This window comes from Piliocolobus tephrosceles, chromosome 3 (genome assembly GCF_002776525.5).
Source record: "Piliocolobus tephrosceles isolate RC106 chromosome 3, ASM277652v3, whole genome shotgun sequence".
Lineage (NCBI taxonomy): Eukaryota > Metazoa > Chordata > Mammalia > Primates > Cercopithecidae > Piliocolobus > Piliocolobus tephrosceles.
Window position 1 is genome coordinate 184,041,807 of NC_045436.1, and position 14,825 is coordinate 184,056,631.

A 14,825-nucleotide genomic window follows, 5' to 3' on the forward strand; every position below is an offset into this window, starting at 1 on the left:
CATTTTTGCATTTTTTGTGGAGACAGTGTTTTACCATGTTGGCCAGGCTTGTCTCAAGCTCCTGGGCTCAAGCTATCTGCCTGCTTTAGCCACCCAGCATGCTGGGATTACAGGCAAAAGCCACCACGCTGGACAATGTCATTCTTTTTTTTTGTTTTGTTTTGTTTTTCAGATGGAGTTTCACTCTTGTTGCTCAGGCTGGAGTGTGATGGCACAATCGTGGCTCACCGCAACCTCCGCCTCCCAGGTTCAAGCGATTCTCCTGCCTCAGCCTCCTGAGTAGCTGGAATTACAGCAGTGTGCCACCACGCCTGGCTAATTTTTTGTATTTTTAGTAGAGACGGGTTTCTCCATGTTGGTCAGGCTGATCTCAAACTCCCGACCTCAGGTGATCCAACCACCTCGGTCTCCCAAAGTGCTGGGATTACAGGCGTGAGCCACCACGCCTAGCTGGGAGATGTCATTCTTAATGGTGAGAAAGTGGGTGCTTTCACCTAAGATTGGGAATAAGGCACAGATGTCTCCCTCCTCTCACCACTCACATTCAACATTATACTTGAAGTCCTAGCTAGTGCAAAAAACAAGAAAAATAAATACAATGTATATAGATTGAGAGGGAAGAAAACTGTCTTTGTTTGCAGATGACATGATTGTATAGGTAAAAACACCAAATAATCAGTAAAAAAACTCGTGGCTCAGTGCAGTGGCTCATGCCTGTAATTCCAGCACTTTGGGAGGCTGATGTGGGCAGATCACCTGAGCTCAGGAGTTTGAGACCAGCCTGGCCAACATGGTGAAATCCTGTCTCTACTAGAAATACAAAAATTAGGCAGGTGTGGTGATGCACATCTGTAGTCTCAGTTACTCTGGGAGCCTGAGGCAGGAGAATCGCTTGAACCTGGGAGGCAGAGGTTGCAGTGAACCGAGATTGTGCCACTGTACTCCAGCTTGGGTGACAGAGTGAGACTCTGTCTCAGAAAAAAAAAAAAGTGTGTTTCTGATGGCTGTGTGTGGGGCTGCGGTCAGGGCTTCATGGGTCCCCCAGGAGCTGGGATGCTTGGCTGGCCTGCCCCGGCCACACAGCCCAACAGACCTCAGTTTTAAAGGTGTGGCTGTGACAGTACTTGGTGGGCCCCCTGGACATGACCAAGGAGAAAGTAAGGCCTCGGGCACTCAGGGACCCCCTGCCCAGCCTGGCCTGGCTCCTGCGCTGACCGCCTCACCCTCACCTCTTCTCTGCCCAGGATACAAAGTTAACATACAGAGGTCCATTGCTTTGCTTTATAACAGCAATGAACAATTGGAATTTGAAATTAAGAACCCAATATCACTTTACCATGGGAAAATGAAATACTTAGGTACAAATCTAATAAAATTATGAATTTGTATGCAAAAACTGCAAAATTCTGATGAAAGAAATTGAAGATCTGAATAAATGAAGAGATATTCTGTGTTCATCGATTGGAAGATACAGTATTTCTAAGACAGCAATTTTTCCCAACTTCATCTACAGATTTAATATAGTCCCAATTACACTACTAGTAAGCCATTTTGTGGATATTTACAAACTGACTCTAAGGTTTATGTGGAAAGGCAACAAACCCAGAATAGCTAGCACAATACTGCAGAAGAAAGAAAATTAGAGTGCTGACATTCCCAACTTCAAGACTTACTCTAAACCTACAGTGATCAAGACGGTCTATGGTCTGGTATCATGGACGAATAAACACATACGACAGTGGAACAGAATAAAGAGCTCAGGAATAGACTCACCAACAGAGCCACCTGATCTTTGACAAAAGAGTAAAAGCAATACAACGGAGAAAAGGTGGCCTTTATCAACACATGGTGCTGGATCAAATGGACTTCCACATGCCAACAACACCACAAAAAATTAATCTAGATGCAGACCTTACACCTTTCAGAAAATGAGTCACACATCTAATGTAAAACAAAAATCTATATGACTTCTAGCAGACAATAAGAGAAAATCTAGGTGACCTTGGGTTTAGTGATGAGCTTTTAGATACAACACAAAATACAATCCATGAAGGAAAAAAAATACTAAGTTGGATTTTTTTTTTCGAGATGGAGTCTTGCTCTGTCGTCCAGGCTGGAGTGCAATGGTGCAATCTCAGCTCACTGCAACCTCCGTCTCCCAGGTTCAAGCGATTCTCCTGCCTCGGCCTCCTGAGTAGGTGGGATTATAGGTGCCCACCACCATGCCCAGCTAATTTTCATATTTTTTTAGTAGAGATGGGGTTTCACCATCTTGGCCAGGCTCGTCTCGAACTCCTGACCTCAGGTGATTGGCCTGCCTTGGCCTCCCAGAGTGCTGGGATTACAGGCATGAGCCACCATGCCCGGCCAATTGGACTTTATTATAATAAAATTTAAAACTATTTTGCAAAATACAGTGTAAAGTGAATTAAAAGACAAGCCACATCCAGGTAGAAAATATTTGCAAATCACTCTTCTGTTTTTGTAGAGATGGGGTCTTGCTATATTGCCCAGGTTGGTCTCAAGTTCCTGGCCTCAAGTGATTCTCCCGCCTCAGCCTTCCTAGAGAGAGGGGAGCCACTGCTCCTGGTCTCAGCATCACCTTTGTTTTTTTGAGGTGGAGTCTCGTTCTGTCGCCCAGGCTGGAGTGCAGTGGTGCGATCTCAGCTCACTGCAGGTCCTGGGTAGGAGGACCTGAGGAGGAGAACCCAGCTCCTGGGTTCAAGCAATTCTCCTGCCTCAGCCTCCCGAGTAGCTGGGGCTACAGGCGTGCACCACCATGTCTGGATAATTTTTTGTATTTTAGTAGAGACGGTTTCACCGTGTTGCCCAGGCTGGTCTCAAACTCTTGACCTCAGGTGATCTGCCTGCCCCGACCTCCCCAAAGTGCTGGGATTACAGACATGAGCTACCACGCCCGGCCTGAGCACTACTTTTGAATACAAGTTTAACTTTCTCATGCCAGAGGCAGGGCTCAGTCACCCTTGACAGTTTCCAGTTCTGCACCTAAATGGCTCAGGTTGATAGCAGCCATAAGAACTTAGAGGCGTCTCTCCTGCCCAGAAGCCTGGGCTCCCCACTTCTCCCCCTTTCCTTTAGAAAAGGCCGTTCATACATTTGCCCATGAACTTAAGGGACACGCCCTCTATTCCCTCATGTTTGCTCTGCCTGACTTGCCATTTCTGCCTCCTGTGAACTGTGGACCCCCAGAAAAACATCACAGAGCTGCCCTCCTACCATCCTGGGCAGCACAGCAAGACTCTGTCCCTAAAAAAAAAAAATTACCCAGGTGTGGTGGGGCATACCTGTAGTCCCAGCTACTTGGGAGGCTGAGGCAGGAGAATTGCTTGAATCTGGGAGGCAGAGGTTGCAGTGAGCCGAGATCGCGCCATTGCACTCCAGCCTGGGTGACAGAGTAAGACCCTGTCTCCAATAAAGAAATAAATAAGTAAATAAAAATAAAACTCTTTAAATGATAAGAAAACAAATAACCCAATCAAACAGGGCAAAAGATCTGAACAGACAACTCACCAAAGATTAAGACGTACAGATGGCAGATATGTAAATGAAAAGACGTGACATCATCAGTCATTAGGGGACTGTAAATTACAACAATAATGAGATGCTACCATACACCCATCAGATTGCAGTTCCACCAAATGCTGGTGAGACTGCAGAGCAGCAGGAAATCTCACTCATCACTGGTGGGAAGGAACAGAGCAAGCTGCCTTCTGGCCTCAGGAAGACTGAAGGCAAAAGAAACTCTTCATCAACCCCATATTCTACTCAGTGACACTGTTCTCCATGGGGTGTGGGTGAACAATCCTGACATGGCTATACCCCTGCGCTGGAATCAGACAATTAAGTGCCTGGGTGGAGGACGGCTCCCAGGCATTCCACTGTTGGATGGGAATTCACATAGCAGCAAGAGGAAGAAGCCAGAATGAGCCGTGCTGTTGTGGACCAGGGCTGGAGACGTCAGCCCGAGCGCAATGGTCACGTGCAGGAACATTTGCAGCTCTGTGCACACTCAGGGGACATGCAAGGGCTGGCAGAGCATGGCTGCCTCTCGCTGTGCTGGCCGAGACGGCCTGGAAGCAGCGACCCCTGCAACCAGCACTGCCGGCCCCCAGGCTGCAGCTCCTGTTACTGCTTCCAACAGAAGGAGCCGGGCTCCCTGGAGAAGTGGCTGATGGCAAGACCAGGACAGGAAATACACAATGAGTGGGGGCATCCAGTAGAGCTAAAAATCGAGGAATTTCAAAACCAAGACAGGCTGAGCGCAGTGCCTCACACCAGTGATCCCAGCACTTTGGGAGACTGAGGTGGGCAGATCACTTGAGGTCAGGAGTTGGAGACCATCCTGGCCAACATGGTGAAACCCTGTCTCTACTAAAAATACAAAAATTAGCCGGACGTGGTGGTGCACACCTGTGATCCCAGCTACTTGGGAGGCTGAGGCAGGAAATCGCCTGAACTTGGGGACAGAGGTTGTAGTGGGCTGAGATGGACCCCATCTCAAAAACAAAACAAAACAAAACAAAAATAAAAAACACACAAAAGACCAAAAAACAAGCCAAAGCAAAACCCCACAGTGATGGGGTCATGTAAAAAGAGCACAGGAGCCAAGCAGAAGAGCTCCCAGTGGCCAAAGCTGGACTCACATGAGCAAGAAAATAAACAAAACCGTGCTGAATTATAACCTAAGCATACAATACTCCTAAATCCGGACTGACATAAATAAATGGTTGAATAAATTAGTAAATGGGGAGAGGAGACAAACCTCTCATGCAATAATTCCAGATAAATTACACAGATGGTCTCCCTGGTCCCTGGTTCCCACGGCCCTGGCCTGTGGGAGGTCTGCTTGGATTGGGGCTGCTTGGTCAGGGGCCCTGCCAGCCTTTCCAGACTGCCCCTGAGGCAGGCCTGGGGCCAGGAGGAGGCCCCTAAACCCTCCAGATGCTGAGATAAAGACCTCAGCTTCTCGCCATGTTCAGCAGGCTCGCACCAGGTGACCAGGGCCAGGCAGCGTCCGCAGGCAGAACAAGACACGGGGAAGGCAGGAGGTGACCCGCCGTCTTTACAGTTCTCCTTTGTGGCTCAGCCCCAAGGCCACCGTGTGGACGGCTTCCCAGCCCCAACATAGAGCCTCCTTCCCCCAGCCCACTCACTACCCATCCAGGTCTCCCCTGAGCCAGGGTCTTAGACCAGAGGACCACCTGCCCTGGAGGTCACCCCCCTGCATTTTCCCCACACACCTTGGCACACCTGACTCCATAAGGTCCTCGGGCCTCCCTCCCCAACATCTCAGCCAAGGCTGGACCTGCCCCCGTGCCCTCTCTCAGCCAGGGCCGGATCTGCTCACTCATCACTCATGCTGGCTCCTCCCAAGGTGGTCAGGGGCAGCCTCTAGGAAGGGTGCCCCTTTCCCCCTCTGCAGGTGCCTCACACCCGCTCTGGCCAGATCGCAGGCAGGTGGCAGATGCGTCTGGCTGTTGCAGCTCAGCACAGCCACAGAAGCCGTGGGGCCTCCTCTCCCCGGAGCAATGCCCACCCCGGGACCTGCCCAGGCGAGCACAATGCCACCTGCCACCACCGGCCCCTGCGCAGGCAGCGAGACGGGCGGAGCCGTGCTCAGCGTGTGGTACCTGGCCGCGGCGCGTCTCGCAGTTGTGGAGGTAGCTCAGGTGGTAGATCTTCAGGTCCAACGTGGCGAAATTCAGGTACTTCAAGAACACCTGAAACGGGAATCGCCACAAGAGGAGTTAAAATTCCAGCTTTCAGACATGTGCCCCCGTGGGTATTTTGCAGGAGAAACATGCCCTCCTGAGGCTGCCCAGACACGCCAGGAAGCTGTGCCCAGCACACAGACATGGACTGGCACACGCAAGCTCAGGTGCACAGGGTGGGCACGCAAGCTGTCTCTCTGTCACACACACACACAGGTGTGCGCAGACACACAGGAGCACAGCGATGTACGGACGAGCACGCGGAGCCCAGCAGCCCAGCAGATGCGCAGCACAGAACAAGTGGGCAGGCAGGCGGGCGGGCAGGCAAGGAGGCAGACACGCAGATGCCCAGGTGCCCCCTACACTCACGTCTTCGTCTTCGCTGGTGAAGAATGGGCCGTTGAGCTTGTTCACCGCCATGATCACCGCCACGACGTCTTTGCCATTCATGATGGGTGTGGCCAGGATATTCTTTGTCTTGTAGTCAGTGAGCTCGTCAGCAAATGAGCTGAAGTGAGGGCACTGCCGCAGGAGAGGAAAGAAGCTAAAGAGGCTGTCACTGCGTGGGCCTGGAGCCCGCACCACTGGGGTTGCTGCCAAACTCTGCGGAGGCCACTGCCCTCCAGGTGTGAGGCGCCCGGGGGCCCTGCTGGGCACTGGAACGTGGCCACTGGGCAGTGAGAGCTGGGCCTGTCCCTGTGACTCCAGCCTGGCTCCGTGCACCTCTGTGCGGAGGACGCTGGTGCCCCCCAGTGCTCAGTCCAGCAGACCTATACAGGCCTCACGGGTGGCCCCACCCTGCCTGGCACCTTCCGTGCCGTCCCACACCTGCCACCCTCCAGCAGCGTTGGGCCTCCTGGATGCTCGTTGAGCCTGCCTGCTCACCTTGTCCCTGAAGCCTCCTGGTGTCCGCCACCCTCTCCTGCCTTCAGCCCCCTGCAGGACACTCCTACACTCTTCCCCAAGAGACAGCTCTTGGTAGGATGCGGGATGAGGCCATTCTGATTGCGGGCTTGTTCGTGGGACACTTTAGCCAGGGCAGGTGCAGCTGGCAAGCTGGGGTGGGAGTCCTGGCAGCCCTGGGGTCTGGACGCTACCCCTCTGGCCTCCCAGGCCCACACTCCCAGGGGTCTGCTCCCTGGGGTCTGGGGCTCACTGTGATGAGAACGTTGCCTGCCTCTGGCTCCTGGGGCCTCCCCACCCACCCTCACTCCTACCCTCACTCCCACCAGATTCAGAGCAGCCCCTCCTGTCTTTGGTTTTAGGTTCCGGCCCCCCAAGGAACAGGTCAGCTGAGCTCTGCCTCGGCCCAGACGCACTGAGGGTTACTGAGACCAGGCACCCCCAGGCGACCAGGATTCTGTCCTTTAGAGAGTTGGTTGTGACCCCAGACCCTCCTCTTACTTCCTGGTTCTGACATTTGTTTACATGAGGCCAGGGTGCCCTGGGGCAGTGACCCAGATCAATGGCTCCGGGGTCGGCCCTGCTGGGGTCTGGACTTCCCACCTGTGCGACCTGCAGCAGGCACAGGGCAGTTCTATGGCCTTCTCCTCCCTAGTCCATGAGGCAAAAATAACAGGCTCTGCCCTCAGCCACTGCACCAGCTGAACGGGAGCTCCTGGGATACGCCTCACATCTCGTGCTGTTTCTAGGGACGGCAGCCCTGCAGCGGCAGAGGGCAGACTCCTCGCAACGTCCCTCCACCCCCTTCCCCAGAGGAAGCCTGCTGGGGGCTGGCCGAGGTGCCAGAATGCTCCTAAATGGCACCCATCCTTCCTGCTCCTCCTTTCCTGATTCTTGGAGATGCAGCTGCTGCCCATAGCCACGTGGGCTGGCGTTGAAGGAAAACCAGTGTTTAAAAGATGGTGCGGCAGGAAGACGGGTGAGTGAGCCCTGGCAGGGGTGGCAGCATGGGCAGTGGGGGCAACATCCCTTTACTGGATCTGAAGCAGAGGGGTGGTCACTGAGGGAGGGCTCATCTCACCACCTGCGTCCCCTGAGGGCTCATCTCGGCACCTGTGTCCCCCGAGGGCTCATCTCGGCACCTGCGTCCCCCGAGAGCTCATCTCGGCACCTGCGTCCCCTGAGCCAAGCACAGCACGCTCCTGCCTGCTTGTTGTGGTGCCTGTTGTGCCTGTGGCAGTTTGGACAGTGTCTCCCCCACCAGCCGTCAGTGCGACAGTGGCCACCATGTGTGCTCCCTGCTGAATTCAGATTCTCTGTGACTGTTTCCCTCCCTTTCTACCTGGAGTCCAGCCTTTTAACTCATCCCTTGCCAATCTCACTGACACTCTCACTTGGGGTGCTTCCCTGGCTGCTGATCGTCACAGCATGACACCCGGACATAAACCAGCGATTCTGGAGAGAGCACAGCGTGACCCTGAGACAGCGCCACATAGATCCACACAACGTGACCCTCAACCCTCAGATGGCACCACACGGATCCACACAAAAGGATGCTCAGATGGTGCCTCCTGGATCCACATGTGATCCTCAGATGGCATCATACAAGATGACCCTCAGATGGTGCCACACACAAATCCATACGTGACCCTCAGACAGTGCCACATGGATCCACACAGCATGACTCTCAGCTGATGCCACATGGATCCACACAACGTGACCCTCAGACGGCGCCACAGGGATCCACACGTGACCCTCAGACGGCGCCACAGGGATCCACACGTGACCCTCAGACGGCGCCACAGGGATCCACACAACGTGACCCTCAGATGGCGCCACAGGGATCCACACAACGTGACCCTCAGATGGTGCCCCATAGTCACACAGGCTACGGTTGATGAATGTTCAGCCTCACTTCTCTTGCCAGCCTTGTCTCTACCAGTTTCTTTCTGGATCTCAGACCTGACTGTCACTTCTCTCTGCCCCACACATTTTCACGGCTCTAGTTTCACAAAGAAAGTACGGGAACAGCCACAGAGCCTTCCCGCCTCTCTCGTGGCCTGCCCTCCACCCAAGAACCTCACACTATTTGTCACCTTCTCTTCTTCATAGTCTCTCCCCATCCTGGGATTTAAGTGCACTCGGGACTCTGCAAAATGCTCTCTCAGCCCGTGCGTCTGCCGTCCTCTCTCCTTCACAGCTGCTCCTGGATCCCTTGCCTTCCTGGCTGCATCACTGGTCTCAGCAGGTGCCTGGCTCCATTTCAGCTCTCCCAGCTGAGGTGGGTGGGCTGCAGTTACCATCCTGATGCCAACAGCCTTTCTCCTTCACCGCTGACCCCATTCACTCCCTGGTCCTTCCAGGCCTGTGCCAAATACACCCTTGGCCCCAGCACTGAGACCTTCACCCTGAGGTTTTGTGACTGCGGCCCCTTGGTGTCTCCCCAGCCCCCACACCCTTAGGAGCGAGGGGAACAGCTCCTTAGAGGTCCAGAGCGGGCAGCCAGAACTGGGGCTTGGCCACCGCGGAGGTTCTGCCAGAAGCTACGCTCCCCCGAGCGCTGATTTTGAGTGAGGTTGCCCCTCGTTCCTCCTTCCCTGCACCTTGTCAGGCCTCTGGGAGCAGCTGGTCCAGCAACTTCCCAGGAACATCTCTACTAAGCCCCAGCTTGCACTCTGCCCTCCTCAGCTTCCCTGACACCACAGGGAATGTTTACTTTTTTGTAAATCTGCCATCAAGACTGCGAAGAGTCCCACATGGAAACATCCGGCCACTCTCTCACTGACACCGGCTCTCCTTTCCTCAGCGTCTGGTCATTCTGCTGCCCATGCATGGATGGGCCCTTGGTACCAGCCGGGCTGCAGCCACCTTGGTCCCAGCTTGGCTGGTGCAGCTTCCAGCCTCAGTGGCTCCCTTCCCCGCCCCTGTTGGCCCAGCAGCCCAACCCCAGCCCAGCCTTCACTTCCTGGGATGACAGCCCTGCAAACTCCCCTCAGCCACAGGGACGGACCCTCGGCCTCTCCATCTGACGGCCAGCTTCGAAATTACCCGTGGTGAAATGCAGCCACACCGTGGTGAAGATTAACACGTGGCCTCCGCCGTCCCCCCCGTCCCTCCTCTCTGGTGCCCTCTGGGCTCTGTGTCCCCCCGTGGTGATGCTCGGTGGGAGGGTCCCCCGCTGGCCTCCCGTCTCTCCTCCTTGGTACCCGCTGGGCTCTGTGTCCCCTGTAGTGATGCTTGGCTGGGGGGTCCTTGCCTGCTGGTCTCTTCCTCTCCACTGTCCAGTCCGGGCTTCCCCAGAGCCTCCTGGTCAGACGTGCCAGGAGCCTCACCTGGGAGCGGTGGCAGCTGTGGACTGTCAGGCTCCTGGGAACCCCCTGCATCTGCTCTGCCTCTAGCAGGCCAGGGGGCTGTGTGTGCTCACACAGCCGAGCAGCTGGGCCTGGCTCTGGGACCTTCACACCCACTGTGGCTTCTCCAAAGCACCCCCAACCCTCCGTTCCACTGCCCAAGCCCCCCGCCTCCTCTGCCGTCTGCGCTCAGCATGGCTGACGGCCGGTCCTGCCGCTCTCCTCCCTCTGTCTCCAGATTCCCACCCAGCCCGTGTTCTCAATGCCTCTGCTCTGTCCAGCCTTGTAGTGACCACCACAGGACTGAGTCCAAGGGTCTTGATTGCTGGCGACGTGCAGGACCCAGTGATGAGGTGTTTTGGGGCAGGGGTCAGGGGACCCACGAGGGTCCCGGGACGGGCCTTCGGGGGGGGTTCCTGTGACAGTCCCAGGGAGAGGAGCTGGAAGAGGGGTGGAGGATAAGGCTGCATGCGCAGCACTGCGGGTTCGTGGCTGTTCGGCCGGGGCTGGGCTCAGAAACCGCTGCAGAGTCAGAGCCGTGGTGTGAGTCCTGCCCTGCCACTTGGGGGCTGTGGCCAAGCCCCTCCCCCCCACGTCTGCCAGGATCTTCCATCCCAGCTGCCCCTGCTGTGAACTCTTGCAGGTCTGAGGAGCCACAAAGGGGTGATGGCGGGGCCTTCCCCTCATCAGGTGTGGGCGGCGGCCCTGCCCGGGGTGCACAGCGGCGGACGGGGAAGGCCGTGCTGTCTCACAGGCCCGCTCACTCCTACCTCTCTGCACCCGACCTGTGCTTCCTTCCTGCAGAGAGGCTTGTCTGGGGGCCGTGGACACTGGGTGGCTGGGCAGGGCCTCTCACCCAGCTGCCCCGTTGGCTTCTGACATGTTGGGAGGGATGGAGGAGGGCCTGGTGTCTACCTTCTTGGACCTGTGGTTCCTGAGCCCAAGGTTTTAGGGTTCACAACCCATGCCCAGGCCTGGGCTGGGCTCCAGGAAGGTTGTGCTCCGTCCTGAGTCGCCCTCCTTGTGCCGGCCCTGGGATCAGCCGTGTCTCCCCAGGGGGTGCTGTGACACAACAAGCGTAGTTCTGGGAGCAGACAGGGCCTTGGAGCCATCAGCTGAAGCCCTGCACCTCCCAGAAGCCGGTCCCACGTGGCCTGGCACTGCTTGGGCTCCCTGTAGGCCCGAGAGTGTGAGCCCTGGGCAGCCCCTCCCTCCGTGGTGGCTCCTGGGAAAGGCCCCTGGGGACAAGAGGGCCCACAGGCCAGGCTACTGCAGCCTTTGCCCTGGCCTGACACGCTCAGCTCCAGGAGGACGGACGCTCGCAGCTCAGGGAGGAGCTGGTTCCCCGGGGCCTGCCAGCCCTGTGCTCAGGAGCAGGCCGGTTCAGCCACTGCGGCTCCCTTGTGAGGCAGACATTTTTCCCCAGTGTAAACAGGGAGACAGGGCTCAGGTGGGCGAGGCTCTGGGTGGCCCGGGTGTGGCATGCCGGCCACTCACGCCCCGTCTCAGGGACTCTCGCACCACAGCCACGTGCTGCTCTCCCACAACGGCCGCTGTGGCTCACAACCTCTGAAGAGGGCTCAGTGGGCCAGACTGAGGTGTGCTCTGCCTCAGTCTCCCCTTCTGTAAACTGAGATGTGAACCCAGAAGCCCACCCCTTGGCAGTGCTTAGGGTGCTGAGATGCACTTCATGAAAATTTGCATTTAATGAAAATTTGCTTTTTTTTGGCAATTTAGACTCAAGTCTCTGTTCCCTTTGTCTGAGATAACTAAGACTCCACAGAATGGAGGGCAGACACCACGCCCAGCCCCTCAGAGAGGCACCAGCTACATTGGGCAGGGGAGAGGCCTCAGGGGAGGTCAGTGCTGGGGCAGGTGCGGCCATGGCACGGGGGGTGGGGGTGGCAGGACCTGGAACAGCCCTGGGGAACAGGCCAGGCCGAGGGACGGACCTAGGACAGCCCAGCAGTTTGAGGGGGACCCGCAGAGCAGGGACGAGATACCATCAACTGGGTGGGGACAAAGGCGTGAAGGGGTGGTGGCAGCAGGGGATGAACTCCTGGCGGCAAGAAGGACACAGCCCGGGCTTGGGACAGGGTGGGGAAGGAGAAGTTGTCTTGGGGATTGTATGCAGAAGGAAGGAAGGGAGGGAGGGAGGACAGCAGAAAAGGAGGGAGGAGGGCAGCAGGAGAGAGGGGAGAAGGGAGGAGGGAATAGGGGAGGGAGGAGGCAGCTGGGGTCCATCCCAGGCACCACCACTGCGAAGTTTCCTGGCTTCCTGGTAACTTACGCTCCTGACGCATGATTGATTTGTGGGTGCCCCAGTTCTTAGGAGGGAGGTGGAGACGAAGGTAACCCCAGGGATTACTGAATCTAGGTCACTGCCTTGCCGCTTGCTTACTGCCGTTGGGATAAGAGGATTGCTACTTCCGGCCTGGGGCGGTGGTTCACACCTGTTATCCCAGCACTTTGGGAGGCCGAGGCAGGTGGATCACCTGAGGTCAGGAGTTCGAGACCAGCCTGACCAACATGATGAAACTCCATCTCTACTAAAAATACAAAAATTAGCCAGGCACGATGGCGGGCGCCTATAGTCTCAGCTACTTGGGAGGGTGAGGCAGGAGAATGGCTTGAACTCGGGAGGCGGAGCTTGCAGTGAACCGAGATCGTGCCATTGCACTCCAGCCTGGTGACAGAGCGAGACTCCGTCTCAAAAAAAAAGAGGATTGCCACTCCCTCCCCAGCTGCCTGGGAAGGAGGGACCACGCTTGCCCCTGGGCAGGCGACCTGGTGGATAATTCCCAAGACCCATCCAGCAAGAGTGGAGGCTGCCTGGGCCCCTTGCAGCCTCCTTAGCCGTGGGGACAGAAAAGGGGAGAGGAAGCTGGGGACTGGTGCGGGACAGGGAGAAGGGGCTTCTCCACCCCCCTTTCCTCGGAGCCTCCATGCCAGGCAGCCCCTCAGGGCCTTTCCAGCTCTCTGCTGGCCACTGCCCTCACCCAGTCTGGCAGGCACCTCACACCACGCTTGTTCTCCAATCCCACCAGGGCCGCCTCTGTCCTCAGGAAGCGTCTGCCCCAGCCTGTGCTTTGCATGGACAGGCCCTGGCCTTCCCGCCTTCAGTGACCCCAGCGAGCCTGTCTCAATCTCAGTCTCTCCTCCCTCCCCCGTCCCACCCTGGACCCCCGTGCTCAGTGGCTCCCAGGTTTGGCCTCCCCTGGTGGCCAGTGTTGGCTCCCATGGGATAAAGCTACTAAAGCTACTTCTGCCACGGTGGGAACTTGGGGTTCCCCAGGCTCCCCTTCCTTCCTGGGTGTCTGCACCACCTTCGACTGTGACCTCTTCTTCCCAAATCCCAAGGCAGGGCCTCCCTCCCAGCCCAGAGAGCCCTGAAGCCCCCACCTGGGCTGTCTTCCTGGAAGCCAGGGGTCCTCACACGACCTACACGGTCCCCACCATGGGACGTGGATGCAGAATCAGGGACACCCAGGTTTGGGCCTGAGTCTGCTTCAGCCGAGGCTCCCAGACTCAGGTCTAACCAACTCAGTGGCCACACGATGTCAGCTTGAGCCAGAAGCTCTGAGCTGGAGAGGCAGGCGGCCAGGGCACAGTGCCAGGCAGGGGCTCTAGGTACTCGCTCCTCTGCACAGAACAAGCCTGTGCCCTGATAAGAGGCCTCCCTGGAGGCCTGAGTATCCGAGCTGACCCTCAGACACCTGGGACAGGTGCAGGAGATGCACACAGCCGCCTCCCCGAGGCTCCGCACAGACCCACCTCGTCCACATCCTTGACATTCACCATCTTCTTGGTCTGAGCCACGTGGCCCACGACCCCGATGTCCAGCGGGAAGACGATCTCGGAGTCGGGGGGCACCAGGCAGTCCTCCAGGACGCTGTCCGACTGCACGCTGAAGAGCCTGGTGGCCAGCTCGGCCACGCCATTGCGCTGGCGGTACATGAAGAGGCTGCAGCGGTCGGCGGGCAGGAGGGCGCAGAGGCGCCGCAGGACCTTGAACACCACGCGCTCCATGTTGATGTTCTCCTGCATGTCCTGCACCAGCTCCAGCAGCACCTCGCTCTCCTCCACCTGGCAGAGCTCCCGGAAGGTGTCGCAGTCCGGCGGGCACCCGTCCTGGCAGGCCGCAGCCACATTCTCGGGGGTCAGTTTCTTCCCAAAGTACTGGCGGGCGAAATCGGGGTTCTGGTCGAGAAAGCTCCAGGCCTGCTCCTCACTGAGGCTCATGGTGGCTGCCTGTCCCTGGAGACGCTGCTGCTCCCGGCACGCATGGACTTCCGGGAAAACCCTGTTCTCAGCAAAGTCTTTCTTAGTGAGATTAGGAACCCCGGGGGCGGGTCAGCTGACTCACTCCCACAAACGGGGGCCTGCGCTCCCTCTGCTCGGACCCCGGCACTTCCCACCTTCCGGGAAAACCAGACCCCGTGGAACGAGGGCTGGGAGTAACCGCTGGGGGACCTCCTGCCTGTTGCAGGGGTCATGGGTGACTGGGCGCAGGCATTTGGCTTCCAGCAGACCAAGCCCTGAGAACTAATTCCCTGAGGCGGTGATCCCACACACAGCAAGACACGCTGCCAGCAGAGCTGCCTGAGGGTTTGGGTTGGTCCCACAGGCGGCCCCAGGCCCTCCTGGGAGCCGAGACCTGGGCGCGGGTGTGCTGGGAGGTGGTGGGGCCCTGGCCCTGCCTCCGGGAGACACAGTTCACCCTGTGCAGGGAGAGGGGCTGGGTAAGCACACCCAGGACCTAAATGCCCAGAGGCCAGCAAGGGGACTCTGGATGTGGAGGTAGGACCACATGCACCTTCCCCCACGGTCTGCGGGATCC

The 14,825-nt window shown here is 57.3% G+C and overlaps 1 protein-coding gene across 2 annotated transcripts in view; it reads right to left on the bottom strand.

The window, feature by feature from the left end:
* The window catches only part of PDE6B (phosphodiesterase 6B), a 44,052-nt gene extending 29,779 nt beyond the window's left edge, over positions 1-14,273 (bottom strand). For both annotated transcript variants that reach the window (XM_023206724.1, XM_023206723.1), the window contains exons 1-3: positions 13,760-14,273; positions 6,102-6,254; positions 5,652-5,741 (exon numbers count right to left, since the gene is read on the bottom strand). In XM_023206724.1, the coding sequence (XP_023062492.1) occupies positions 5,652-5,741; positions 6,102-6,254; positions 13,760-14,227 (711 nt within the window). In that variant the 5' untranslated portion in view covers positions 14,228-14,273. The remainder of the gene's footprint in view (positions 1-5,651; positions 5,742-6,101; positions 6,255-13,759) is intronic.
* Positions 14,274-14,825: the final 552 nt, after the last annotated feature.